We start from the raw sequence: 12,795 nt of genomic DNA on the forward strand, positions 1-12,795 counted from the left end.
GGAGGCTCCTTGGCACATCTGCAAAAAAGTGTGGTGAAACTGAATAATATGACAACTCTAACAAAATGTTAAGTCTCAGAAAATGAAAAACATAAAATGTTGGTAAATATTTCTTAAAAAAGAACATAAAACTGTGTTTCTCAAATTAAATAAAACATTCGTCAGTTCCAATTTAGGTCCTTTTCATTTATTGTTGGCCACTTTGGAATAAATAAATGTGAATACATAGCAAATTTGCATAACAGTTGATCAATGCTATGTAAATACAGGCCTATGACAGTTAAACAAGATTGTCCTGATCATAATGTTAAATATTGCTATTGGTTCCACCAAACTAATGGATCAAGTCTTTGAAAGAAGATGTGGCACTCTTGTACCTAATTTATTTATTTTCATTAAGTTGAACATAAGGTTAAAAGAGAAAAAAGCATTTTAGTCCCAGTAGTCATGTTAAAAGTCAGTATTGCAAGATTTCATGTTACAGAGTAGTGCACTGGAGGTGAAAGGGAACCTGAGGGTTTATCAATAGTTGCTGCAGTTGTACTGTACTTTATGGTTAAGATTAAACTCTCATTCAGGACTATTTTTCTCCAATGAAACATCAAGTGCGCAAGTGATTAGAATTCATCTTGCAGAAGAACAAGTCCTGCAGCATGATGTTATGAAGCTCTATGCGTTTATGCCTCCAGTGACTCAAGGCATTATACATTCTCAGAATTGATGTTGAAACATTAAAATGTTCCATCAGAAGAACAGTTCCAGAAGCACAAGGTGATGAAGTACTATGCTTTGTCTTTCACCTTTTCCATTCAATTTGAAGTGTCATCGCCATTAGTTTCACTGAAACCTGTCCATTTTTTAAAGGATCTGATAATTTTTGTTTCAAAAACCCAAGCTGAAAAAAAGACCATCAACATCATGGACCTTCTTCAACGTCAATGAATCTTTGCAAGAATTGAAATCTTGACAGACCACATCTGGATCACTTCTTTAGAAGCACACAGCTCTCTTCCAGTAGTGAGTTGGTGATAGTAAAGCCATATGAACCATTGAAGGTTACCAGAACTGTCCTTTGCTATGTCATGTGTAGTTTTCTGTGATCAACTTTCTCTAGGTGAACTAGACTAATTAATTGTGTTATGGCAAATAAAAAGCTTAGCTGTGTTAAGACTATGGAGTTAGGCTATCAGTAATTATATTCCCCTCAAAGTAGAACCAAGAAATTCAACAAGGCAAATTTATAACTAAATCAATCAAATCTGAACACAAACTTCTTTGGGCCTTCACCAGCTTGGATTTAAAATTTAGAGATTTTCATTTTATTTTGAGCCCTGCCCTTCTTCCATACCTAGCACACAACCCCCCCCCCCCCCCCAAAAGATATATTCAAATGTAAAGATTCCCCCTCTGCAACAAGACAGAGGAAAAATATTCCTGATGAAATGTCTATAAGACAACTTGCATAAAATCATGAACATCCATGCACGTTGATTCATTTAATATAAAGCAAATTGTCACCAAGCACAAACTTCCTTCTTAGGGGACTTAACACTTGACTTAAGAAACCCTGCAAATTGAGCCCAGCACAAATGTTTTCAATAATAATCCCTTTGGCATTAAAAAAGGATAACAGTTTTTAAGAAAAGGATACGGCTTCAAGTGTTCTGCAAAAGCCTTTATCTCATCAGCCAAGGTGTCCTACAGAGAGATCAGATACTTAAAAAGTTTCTTGTCACATTCTATGGCTTCATTTTGAAAATGCCATTCATAGGAAGCTGTTCCAAATAAACTGTCTATATCCACCACTTGGAAATTTCACCACCTATTATTACATAAAGAAAGCTAGATGTGTATTTTTAATACAGTTCTTCAACAACCTAATGTGTTGATCTTTCATAATTATTATTGAGGGAAAAATAAAATATCAAGGTTTCCCCAGAACAGATGGGACCTAAGACCTCTTGGATTTTACAGTCTGATGCTTTACCACTGAGCTACAAACTAACAGTACTACTGAAATATAACCTTATACATTTTCTAGCTCACCAAAAATTTGTCCATGGCTCTCTGAAAGAGTATTGGAACACAAAACCTCAGATCTTGGGTTCATTCCTTCTGGTGAACCCAATTTTTTTCTTTAATTTTGACTAGTGACAAATGAAAAACAGGGTTCCTTAGTTCTATTACCTGTTGCACTGTGGTCATAAGACTGATTTCCACAAGGTATGATTCTGAAATAGGATGGGATGATTGTGGATCATTGACACCCACAACCTGTGTATAGAGAGCAACAAATACAACATGTCCATAAAAATAGCAATTTACACTTAGTTAACAGATTAACTACTGGTAGAGACACTTTTTATCCCTTGTTCCCTCAAAGTCATATGAAAAAGCCAGGCTTAAGTCCTTCCTCTATGATGTTGTCATGTTTTTTGTATATAATAACAAACTATTAAAACTAATTCTCCTCACTGTCTGTTAAACATTTTTTAATAATGCAAGCTTTGAGATTTTGAAATTAACCTTTAACTCCTAAGATCTGATTGTTTATTCTCTCCTCTAGCTGCTGCACATTTCCTTGTAAATTAGTTATGAGAATTTGGAGTTAGATCAGGGTGTTTTCCCTAGCAAGTTTGAGTATTCTCATGACCTGTTTGCTAGATAATTTCTGGATATTATGGGGAGAAGTTACATGTTAATCACTCCTGGGAGTTACAGTGTTTAAGTCAATGAATATGACCTGGTTGATATTATTCTTAATTCTCATAATTTTTCTGCTTAAAATTGTTAAGACAGAAAGTAGAATTTTCCTTTTGGTCACTGCTAATGGTAAAAGGATTAACAGAGGTTGATTGAAGATGATGTGGAGAAGAGTGATCCTAAATAAAATCAAGATAACCCTTGACATCTTCTTGCTAACCAACAATTACCATCAGTAAATGCAGAACAGATTGAAAGCATTTGTACTGTCATGTAGTTCATGCATAGCCAACAGATATCAGTAAGGCAAACTTTCCTTTTATAATAGTCAAACTCTTCACCCTTTACACTTAAACATCAGTATGCAATTTCTCCATACTGTTCTCTATACTTTTCCTGAGGTCTGACAAGGAGAGTTTGTTTAACAATCAATAGCTTCTTTAGTTGGTGATCATTTTCTCTTTTTTGTGACCTTAATGTCTGATTTATGGGCAACTATACCGTCTAGGAGAAATTAGATGCTACTCACTCTTTGGGTTAGCAGAGGTAATTGGCTCCATTAATAACAGTGAAGTTGTCTTACATGCCAATAAGTACAATTTAGCAACCATAAACCTACAGTTTAAATGCTCATTCCCTCAATAAAAGGCTGTTACTTACTCTACAAACTTGACTGACAGTGATTCGCATATGTCCTTTGATAAAATAATATCCCTTCAAGACAAATTCACTCTCATACCTATTAAAACCGGAGAAAGAATTAACATTTAGGGTGCAACTAAGTTTACTACTAAATTGTTGTATATTTAAAATGAAAATAAATCATGATAGAAACAATAAAATTACTCACCTAAATCCAAGTTCTTTAAGGAAAGTTGTCAGATTGTCACTTGTTGACACCTCAACACAACTGCGTAACAGGGTGCTCCTACTTTTATCACCCATTTCACTTTGGCCAACATAGCGTAACTGCCTGTCAAGAAAAAAAAAAAAATACCAATAAGTGTTTAACATGTAACTTCTCCAAATAATACCAATACATATCCAGCAAACAGGTAATGAGAATACTCAAACTTATCAGGTGGAGGTTATCTTGATTTAACACCAAATTCTCGTAACTTAATCAAAAGAAAATGTTTACTAGCTTGAGGGAAGAATTAATAAACAGTTCATGAGAGTATAAGGGTTGATGGCTTTTGAATATTTAGGTTTACTTAGTAGTATACAGTGCAATTGAAGGATGTACGGAACAGTTGAACTGCTACATTCTCCTTCCAGATTGCCTTGTATTCCCTTGTGAAAAACAAGGAGATTTTGTTTTTGCATCAAAGTAATTTATAATGTTATTTCATACAGTCCTTTACTGAAAAACCTAAATAGTACGTATAGACAATTATGTATTCTCAGTTTCCCCTTGAGTTAATTTTTTAATCAATGGATTCTTGCTTCAGTGCTGTGATTTTAGTCAAAGTACTTTAAGCAAGGATAAAACACAATAAATCAACTTTACTTTCATCACTATTCAACATCTACAAAATAATGCAGTATAAGCTAGTATGAAAAGTAAATTCTTAGTGCAATGTTTTTTTCCTCCACATATCATAATGGTAAACAAAAACAAAACAAAGCAAATGTTCAAAAGTAAATGTTCTAAGCCTCAACAGAGAGTGCCACGTTTCAACCCCTCTTCAGTTTCTGGAAGAAAATATTCTTATCAAATTTCTTCTCTGTCACCTCTCGTTTTTCAGAAGCAATAGTGTTGTTGTCGAGAATGAGCACCACCTTTCCATCTTTTCCTGTGTGCATCTTTTACACACTTCCCTTGTCAATCCCTTCATTCCTCATTAATAATTCTCCTTACTATCTGACATACAATATTTATGATGTTGGTTTAGAGAATTTAGTTCTAATTGGATTAATTAGTATTGCCCTAACTAATGTTTTCTTTATTCTCTTCACATGTTTGCTTGATATTGTATTGGTATTGTAAGGAGGAATTATGCATCGATCACTTAGAGGAGTCAAAGTGTTTTATATCTATACAAAGAGAGATCATTAGTGACAGATCAGTTATGAGCTAACTACTTACCATGGTGCTTTGGAGTCATCTAGAGAGTGTCGTGCTCTCAGCGAAACACTGTTCCCTGGACCACCTTGAGAGCAAAACAGTAAAATTAACAATAGAATTTAAAACTCACACAAAAAAAATTAAGTATCCATGTATTTAATTACAGGTTAATGCACTCAGCGAGTGAATCATCAGGATTAACCTGCATGAGTTTACTAATAATGAACGAGATATTTCAATACCAGCCTTGTGCAGTATTGAAAATTTCAAGTTCATTGTTTGTGAATGAGTACAGGTAAATCCCGATAATTCACAAGCAATGAGTGCAGAAACTTTTTTATTTTTCAAATTTAATACACTGCACAAAGAAACACTGCACTGAGATCACTATAAACCAGTCAGCTGAAGCCATGGTTTAATAACAGCAACGTGTTGAATTTACACAACTGCTATTACACCACAATAATAACATCAAGGAGGTTGTTTCGTGACAACCTAGTATGACACATGGTGCGAATCAGCCAATCAGAAAATCAGAATTCGTACAGTGTAGGAAAGTTGAATAAAAATACATTATCATAATACATTCTCATAAATTGGAACTTGACAATTACTTAAACCCTTTTTAACTGTCATGAACACAAAACCTTTTGACTCATTCTAAAACTCAGTGGATAATGTTCCATAAAAGTCATTCAAAAAGTCAATAATAATTCTTATAATAATGATAGTCATAACTATAACGATAGATACAATAATGATGCTAATGATGATAATGATGATAATGATGATAATGATGATAATGATGATAATGATGATAATGATGATAATGATGATAATGATGATAATGATGATGATATGATTAAGGTGAGAGCCATAATAAAACTGAGGAAGGTGTTGGGTCAACACAGGGCAAATGACAGCATTACCAAATTGCAAAAAGAAGCGTAGAAATACTCATCTAAACTCAAATCGAGACATTTTTTTTAACAGTTATCCATGAACTCATTGTATGCGTGGAACAAGGACCGAGAAAAGGTAGCTTGGCCATTTTAAGGATAAAAATACGTTTCTCCAGGAATGGGTTGCAAGAAACCGAAAAAGCGTCATTTTTCCAGGTGATGGTGGTCGATGTGTAACTTAAAAGAAACGTACAATCTTTGTATTGCTCTTATCGTGTGAAGAAAATAGCCTTGTATTACCGAGTGAATATAACATTTCACGATCTGCAAAGGTCGCAAACTGTCGAGATGCACCATCACACAGTCCTCTAAGTCTATGCAAAAGAGTGCTCACGGATTCCTTCCCCACGCTTCCTTGAAGAAAGTATTCAAGTTGATTTTGCCTTCCAGCAACCGCCATGTTTTTCCTTAATACTCGCTTATACCGAGAATTCTACGATTAAATCGCGACAATATCCCGAATGTTTCCGAAAATCCTTGGTTTAAAATATCCTTCGACGTATCAATGTCTAAATTTTTCCCTTAGATTCTTCGAAGCTTACCTTTAAGAAGAAAAGGTAGTTTTAAATGTTTAAGGAAGTAGCGAGATTACAAAATTTCGCGCTGAGTTAAAGGATGATTTTCTTGTATTCCGATTGATTGGCGCGGAATCGCGCGGGACTGGAAATCGGTCCCAAGACCCCTTGCGTGACTACAAGAAATGCGAAAGGAAAGATTTGAGTCACAGAGGACGCCATCCATCGAGGAACAGACGGAACACCAAAAGACCTTTGTGGGAAACACCACCTAGTAGCGGAGCCCTACGAGGCTGTAACATCAGCAACATGACCACGACTGAAGAGCCTCAAGTCGAAGAGAAACAGTCAGTTGAGAAGAAAGTTGTTGGTGAGTTTGCCTTGCGCGTCGCGATATGTTGCATGCTAATAAAATGAAAGCGACATCTCGAACATGTGCGCCGCAATAGCGTGAATATGAATTGTTAATGGATATTGTCACGATAAGGTTTTCTGGCCACATGGCATGTCCTTATTGCATAGATTGTGTTCCGTTTACTTTTATGGTGACAGAGAGTGGTTCATCTCGTTTTACTAACCGTCTGACGTGGCTTTTTCAATCTTTTAGCCAGTAAAGTGAGCGGTACAGTGAAGTGGTTCAACGTGAAGAACGGTTATGGCTTTATCAACAGGTTAGTTCAAAGAAATTCTTTTCTTCTCTTGCTTTCATCAGGGTTTATTTTGCTTTCTAACTCTTCAAAGTCGTTCGTTAATTTTCTTTGCTGAGAATCGAATTTGAAATTCGTAGTTTGGGCGCGTTGATGGCGAGAGCAAAGCGAACTTCGTGTCGCAAGCCACGCATAGCTCATTTGCATCTTCCAATTTGTCCCACGCATCGCAATGATCTCGTTTTGTTTTTCTTTCCCCTAGAGATGACAACAAGGAAGATATATTTGTTCATCAGGTTAGTTTCTCAATCAATTTAACTGCCTGGAGAATCAAATAAATGTCATTTTGGTGTAAATTTCAGCACCTAAGAATTGTAAGGTTGACTTTTTGTGATATTAAGATTTGAAGGCGGTTTTAAATGATTTCTCTCAGTTCCTTTTGTTTAATTCACAACCTGTAGGTGACTGTGGCCACAACGTAGCCATTTTCTTAAACTTTATCTTTGCTTTTCGTTTTCTGATCATCCGTTACCTATGTTTTTAGACTACGAGGGTTCATCTGTATATTTAACCCACTCAGGCTAATTGAATTTAAACAGTTTCAGAAATACATTCAGCGTAAATTTCTTCGTCAGTGTCATTGACCCAGAAAGAAATGAAACCTTGACATAAGGGCAGTTGAACTGGATCACTTGACTGGAAAGAGGAATTAGGTTTGATCCAAGTTAGTTCTGCTTTGATAGCATCAGTCTTCATTTACTCCTCTCCCTTCATAAAATTGGATGAATATTAGGCTTTTTGAAATTGAGGACCTCTCGGCAAAACATCTTCTTGTTTTGATCTGCCACAAAGAAGCTTGTTATATTGGCTACCAAGAAAAGTTCAACATAAATGAATCACCTGTGAAATAATGAACTAGAATTTGAAATCTGGCCCTATTGTAAAAACTATTGTGTGTTTTTGCTGTAACATTTAGTCTCCTCACCAGATTTTGGAAATGACTGGATTTATTTTGGACTGATAAAATAAAAGAAATAATTCAAGTGCCATAGTATGTGGAATCAATACAATAAATGGATACAATGTCTAACTTTTTCATATTGTACTCCCAACTTAATTGCTGTGTCATATTTTATAAGTAATACTGTACATGCAATATTCTAACTGGGCAAAAGTGTGTTTTTTAGTTCTTAATTAACCAATAAAAGCTTACCATCTCTCTTCCTGATCAAGTTTTAACAATTGCACTCACCTATTAAATAAATTTTAATAAATGGACAGACTTTACATAATTGGATGTTGAATGAAACCATACTTAAATTAATCACCTGTGGGAAAATAAACCATGGTGTAGGTCAGAATAAAGACCTTTGATGGTTATAAGCAGAATGAATAACATATTCAAGTAAATCCAAAAGTTGTTTGCTCAGGAACTGGATGAATTTATATATATTACATTTTAGATCTCCCAGGTCTTAGAAAGCATACCCTGGTGAATCCATCATGTACATGTAGTCTGACTGCACTAATTGTATTACTTAAATCAAGTGTCAAATTGTTAAACAAAAATTAGTCTAGTCTAAATGGTTAATGAAAACCTCTAAAGTCAAATGATCAGTGGAATCTTTTTTGTGTCTGTAGCTAAATTCTTAAGTTAAAGATGGCACAAGTGAATAATGTAACATCGCTCTTACAATTAACATCATAAAATGTTGAAAATCTCTGTTCTCTTTATTCTCCTCAGACTGCCATCAAGAAGAACAATCCCAAGAAGTACTTGCGCAGTGTTGGAGATGGAGAGACTGTGGAGTTTGATGTTGTATCAGGAGCGAAGGTGGGAAACGTAAGGAAAATGTATAAAAGACACAGTAAAAGATGAATTGAATATATCAATCACATAGACTGGCCAGTCACTTAAACTTGTTTTAGCTTAAACATCCTGAATGTTATCCTGTCTGTAGGGGGATGCTAGACAGGGTTGTATCCCAATGGAGGGGACTTTGCTCTGTCTTTTGTTGGCCTGAATAAGTTAACTTGTATTGAAACTTTTGAAATGTAAACTCTGGGCACCTCGAATTTCTCAGACAGTGTGTGTGCATCACAAACTAAGATGACCTCAGACTCCCTTAGTTTTGTTTCTTTGCTGGCTGATTAGGTCAATCTGCGCATGGAGTTGTCCACCACAGTATGGGCTCTTTCCTTTTTTTTCCTTTTCTTCTGCTTTAACTGTGTCTAACTTCAGCATCGATAGCCCCTTCCCTCAGGCAGCCTTTAGGCCTCTATCAATTCTTCTAGAAGGACAGCTTTGCTAGGCGCTCACAAGAAGCGGATGCAATAAATCAATTTTATGGTTCACACAAAAAATTGATTTGTGCAACAATGATATTTTTAATCACAATTTGACTGAAACAAATTTCATACCTGAATGTTATTTTTAGATCTATTCTTGCGTCTAACCTTCATCAGATTTCAACAATGAATGCCTTGCATTCAAAACTGAAAAATGATAATGTTTGGCCTTTTTTGTCGTTTTTTTTTTCCTTTTCCAAATATTTTGTGCATTGTTTTTCTATCATTTACTAGGGTCTCGAAGCAGCCAACGTAACAGGACCAGATGGGAGCCCTGTGCAAGGAAGCAAATATGCGCGTGAGTAGTGCTTACTGAGTACTACTGTCAACCCTTCTCTCTTAAAATCCATTTTTTTCTGCTCTCTTCAAATATTCAGTTGTAAATTAATTTTTTTTCCTTGAGAGATGGCAAAAGTTTTCTTACAATTGTATTTGGTTCAGGCTTATCAAGGTTTTCAACTACAAAGTAATAAAAATAATGAAAATAGTACCGATAAGAATGACAATAAAATTTAATGTTAGTTGTAATAATAATAGTAATAGTAATTAAAAAAGAGAACAAAAAAACAACAAAAATTGTAAAACGTGTCCATTTTCTCCCTAGCGGACCGCCGAAGGAACTACTACCGCAACTATCGAGATTACCGTCGTGGCAGACGCCGCCCCCGTGGCAGGCCTAATTCCGCTACAAACGGAGAGGTTAAACCTGAGGAGGAAGGCAAGGAGGGAGGGGACTCGGGTGATCAGCAGGAACGGAACGACAACGATGAAAGACCACGCCGGGGCAGGCGATACTACGGCGGGCCACCCCCCTGGGCGAGACGTCGGCGGCCCCGTCCTCCTCCACGGGATAACGAATCAGGTGATCAGTCTGAGGAGAAAGGAGAAGAGCCAAGAGAGGAGTCGGATGATAAGGAGAAGAGACGACCCCGTCGTAGACGACGTCCCAGATACAGGTAAGCGTTGTTGCTGTTCTTTCTCCCTTATTTGTTTCTTTTCCCTTTCTTCTTTTTTTTTTCTTTTTTTTTTTTTTTTTTTTGGCGTGGGTTTTCCCCCCTTTTTTCGATCTATAGGATGTCTAATCTTTTGGTTGTTAGCTAAAGTTTTGTGTCGAAATTTTTTCTCCAGGCGCAGGTCTGATGAGGAACGCCCTGAAGGCGATGAACAAGAAGAACGAGATGGTGATCATGAAGGAGGAGAAGACGGAGAAGAGGTAATCAAAAGTTGCTTTCCTCTAATAGTAGTTTTGTGATGACGGAACATTAGGCTCAACGCGGTCTGGCCAAATCCCCCCCGCAAAGCGTTGTTAAGCGTATTGGAACATTCACGTGGAGACTGCGCCATATAAATGTATGAATGGTGTTATCATTATTATTAGGTTTTCGGTGGCGGAACAAACCGAAACAATGACCACCTGTCAAATTAGTGGCCAGAGCGTGGTTAGCTCAATTAGGGGAATGCTGGACTGTTGTGAGTGAGTGGGTGAAGCTTAATACAAGGCAAACACGGAAGGGCTTATTATGTTAAGGGAGGATATGCCGCTATCTGAGCTTTTGTAGAGAAAGTTGACGTTCTCTGCTAAACGTGAAACTACTTACATGTGTGGGTTTTTCGGTAAATGCTGTTTAAGCGAGGTCTCATCTTGGTCGTGCCTTGGAAAAACGGTGTGGCGTAAGAACTTATTATTGCGAAAAAAAGAAAAGACAGTGAAACAAACCGAGACGTGTCGTTTTCTTGTGAATTAATCAAGACTATGCTTCTATGACAGAAACTTGCGGGTTCACTACATTGTTTCCGATCCAAGGGAAATGGCTTTCACTTATATAAAATGAATGATTAATTGTTTTTTTTTTTTCCTTTTGTTTACCCTGCAGCGTCCGGCACAGAATCGTCGCCGTCGTCGTCCTTACCGCAGATCTTACAGGCGCCCTCGTAGAGAGGTAAAAGTGAAGTCGTGGAAAGTCAGTAATTATTTTAGTCTTGATCCTTTGATTGTGGGGTCATGGTTAGATGAACTGGCGCATTATGTAGAGGTGTTCTCCAGACTGTACAATTGTTAGATTTTGGTGCCTCAGAAAAAGGCCTTGTCAGGGTCAAATTGTACCGAAGTCGTTATTTGGTCGCCAGAAATGATATTTACTTGTATTTTTCTAATAAAGCACCGAGGATTTGAATCGACAGTATTGTATGTAAATTCTTACAACTCACTAGAACTTGAACACTAATTAATAGACACTTAAAAGCTTGCTGCAAATTTATTCGCCAAAACGTTAACTAATTTCTTTAGCTTCCAAAACGAGCTCAGCTTGGAGCGCTTCCCATGCAGTCAGGTTAACTTAAGTGGTAGTGGTACTGCTTGTTTTTGTTCTGTTACTTTTTTTTAAGGAGGTTGCCTTGCTCTTATTCAGATTGTGCCTTTTTTCTAACAGGACGGAGAGAGGGGAAAGGAAAACAGCGAATCCAAGCCCGAGAATGAAGAGGCTGTGAAAGCCGACGGCAACGCCGAATAATTAAGACATGCAGCGCGGAGATTAGGCAACTATGAGCCTCCACTTAATTCAATTAATTAGCTTTGATTCTCTCGTTTTATATTAGATCAGGGAAAAGTTCAATCAATTTTTTTTCTTTAATGGTCATCATTTATTTGTTACAGTAGCTGAACTCTCATATGAGCACGTTTTTGTACCGTCCTAGTCATGTCTTTATGGTTAAAACTGTTGCCCATTTTGACGAGCTTTGGTTTTTCTGTTCCGTTTAGATTAGTTACAAGTGAGGTCATAGTTGTTGTGTTAAGTCAACCTTTGTATCTTTAATCCATCTTGCAGCGGAATTCAGTTTGTGTGAACGATCGATTTTTTGCCATCATTTTTTGCCGTCGGAATTAATAAAAACCGTCCGTGAAAAATCACCTATGGCTCTTGTGTTGTTTGTAAACTAAGGGTCTTTGTTTTTTGGCCACCCGCACTATATTTCACCTGTCCATCAAAGTCAAACCTTAATTGTTGAGACCCATAAGGTATCAGAACTTATGAAAATTTATACGATTTGAACACTAGACGAGAAACTTAAAAATAAAACTTAAATAGAAGCGGACATCCTCGCTGGCTATAATATCCACTTAAAGGTTAAGGAAAACTCGGAAAAAAAGATTGTTCAATCTCAAAATGACGGGTCAAATTGGATTGTTCCGGACATGGTAAATAACCATAGATTGCGACGCAGCCCAAGCTTCAGGAAATAAGCATACGTGTTTGCCTAATTCTGGCTCAGTTTAACAGAAAAATACCAAAGAGCAAACAAATGTATAATCAACAAGGGTGGAAAGTGATGGAGAAGGTTATAACGGATTGCAAGCAAGGAAGTGCAAACTTAAAATTAGGCACGACTTTCGTAAGCACTGCAAACCACTTTTGGAACCGTTTGAAGCGTGACCGAGCTAAGCGAAAGGATAGACTGAATAAGCACGCCTTGCTCCTCTACAATTCCCGCTAGTTGAAAGGCACAAGGGGAGGCGTGGCTGCGATGCCACGGAGGTGGAGTGGTTTGTATTG

General features: G+C 36.9%; 2 protein-coding genes across 2 annotated transcripts; one reads left to right on the forward strand and one right to left on the reverse strand.

The window, feature by feature from the left end:
* Positions 1-403: 403 nt before the first annotated feature.
* Positions 404-6,264, reverse strand: LOC131797079 (mediator of RNA polymerase II transcription subunit 18-like). Its single transcript, XM_059114693.2, has 7 exons — positions 5,974-6,264; positions 4,793-4,856; positions 3,554-3,676; positions 3,364-3,442; positions 2,188-2,274; positions 1,652-1,698; positions 404-1,124 (listed from the first exon to the last, which is right to left on the reverse strand). The coding sequence occupies exons 1-7, from the start codon at positions 6,131-6,133 to the stop codon at positions 1,076-1,078; spliced, it is 609 nt and encodes a 202-aa protein (XP_058970676.1). The 5' UTR covers positions 6,134-6,264; the 3' UTR covers positions 404-1,075.
* A 177-nt stretch (positions 6,265-6,441) lies between these two features.
* On the forward strand, positions 6,442-12,152 carry LOC131797078 (Y-box-binding protein 1-like). Its single transcript, XM_059114692.2, has 9 exons — positions 6,442-6,618; positions 6,856-6,919; positions 7,158-7,191; positions 8,640-8,729; positions 9,479-9,542; positions 9,849-10,200; positions 10,373-10,457; positions 11,119-11,184; positions 11,674-12,152. The coding sequence occupies exons 1-9, from the start codon at positions 6,558-6,560 to the stop codon at positions 11,752-11,754; spliced, it is 897 nt and encodes a 298-aa protein (XP_058970675.1). The 5' UTR covers positions 6,442-6,557; the 3' UTR covers positions 11,755-12,152.
* The last annotated feature ends 643 nt before the right edge of the window (positions 12,153-12,795 follow it).

Source organism: Pocillopora verrucosa, chromosome 9, assembly GCF_036669915.1.
Source record: "Pocillopora verrucosa isolate sample1 chromosome 9, ASM3666991v2, whole genome shotgun sequence".
Lineage (NCBI taxonomy): Eukaryota > Metazoa > Cnidaria > Anthozoa > Scleractinia > Pocilloporidae > Pocillopora > Pocillopora verrucosa.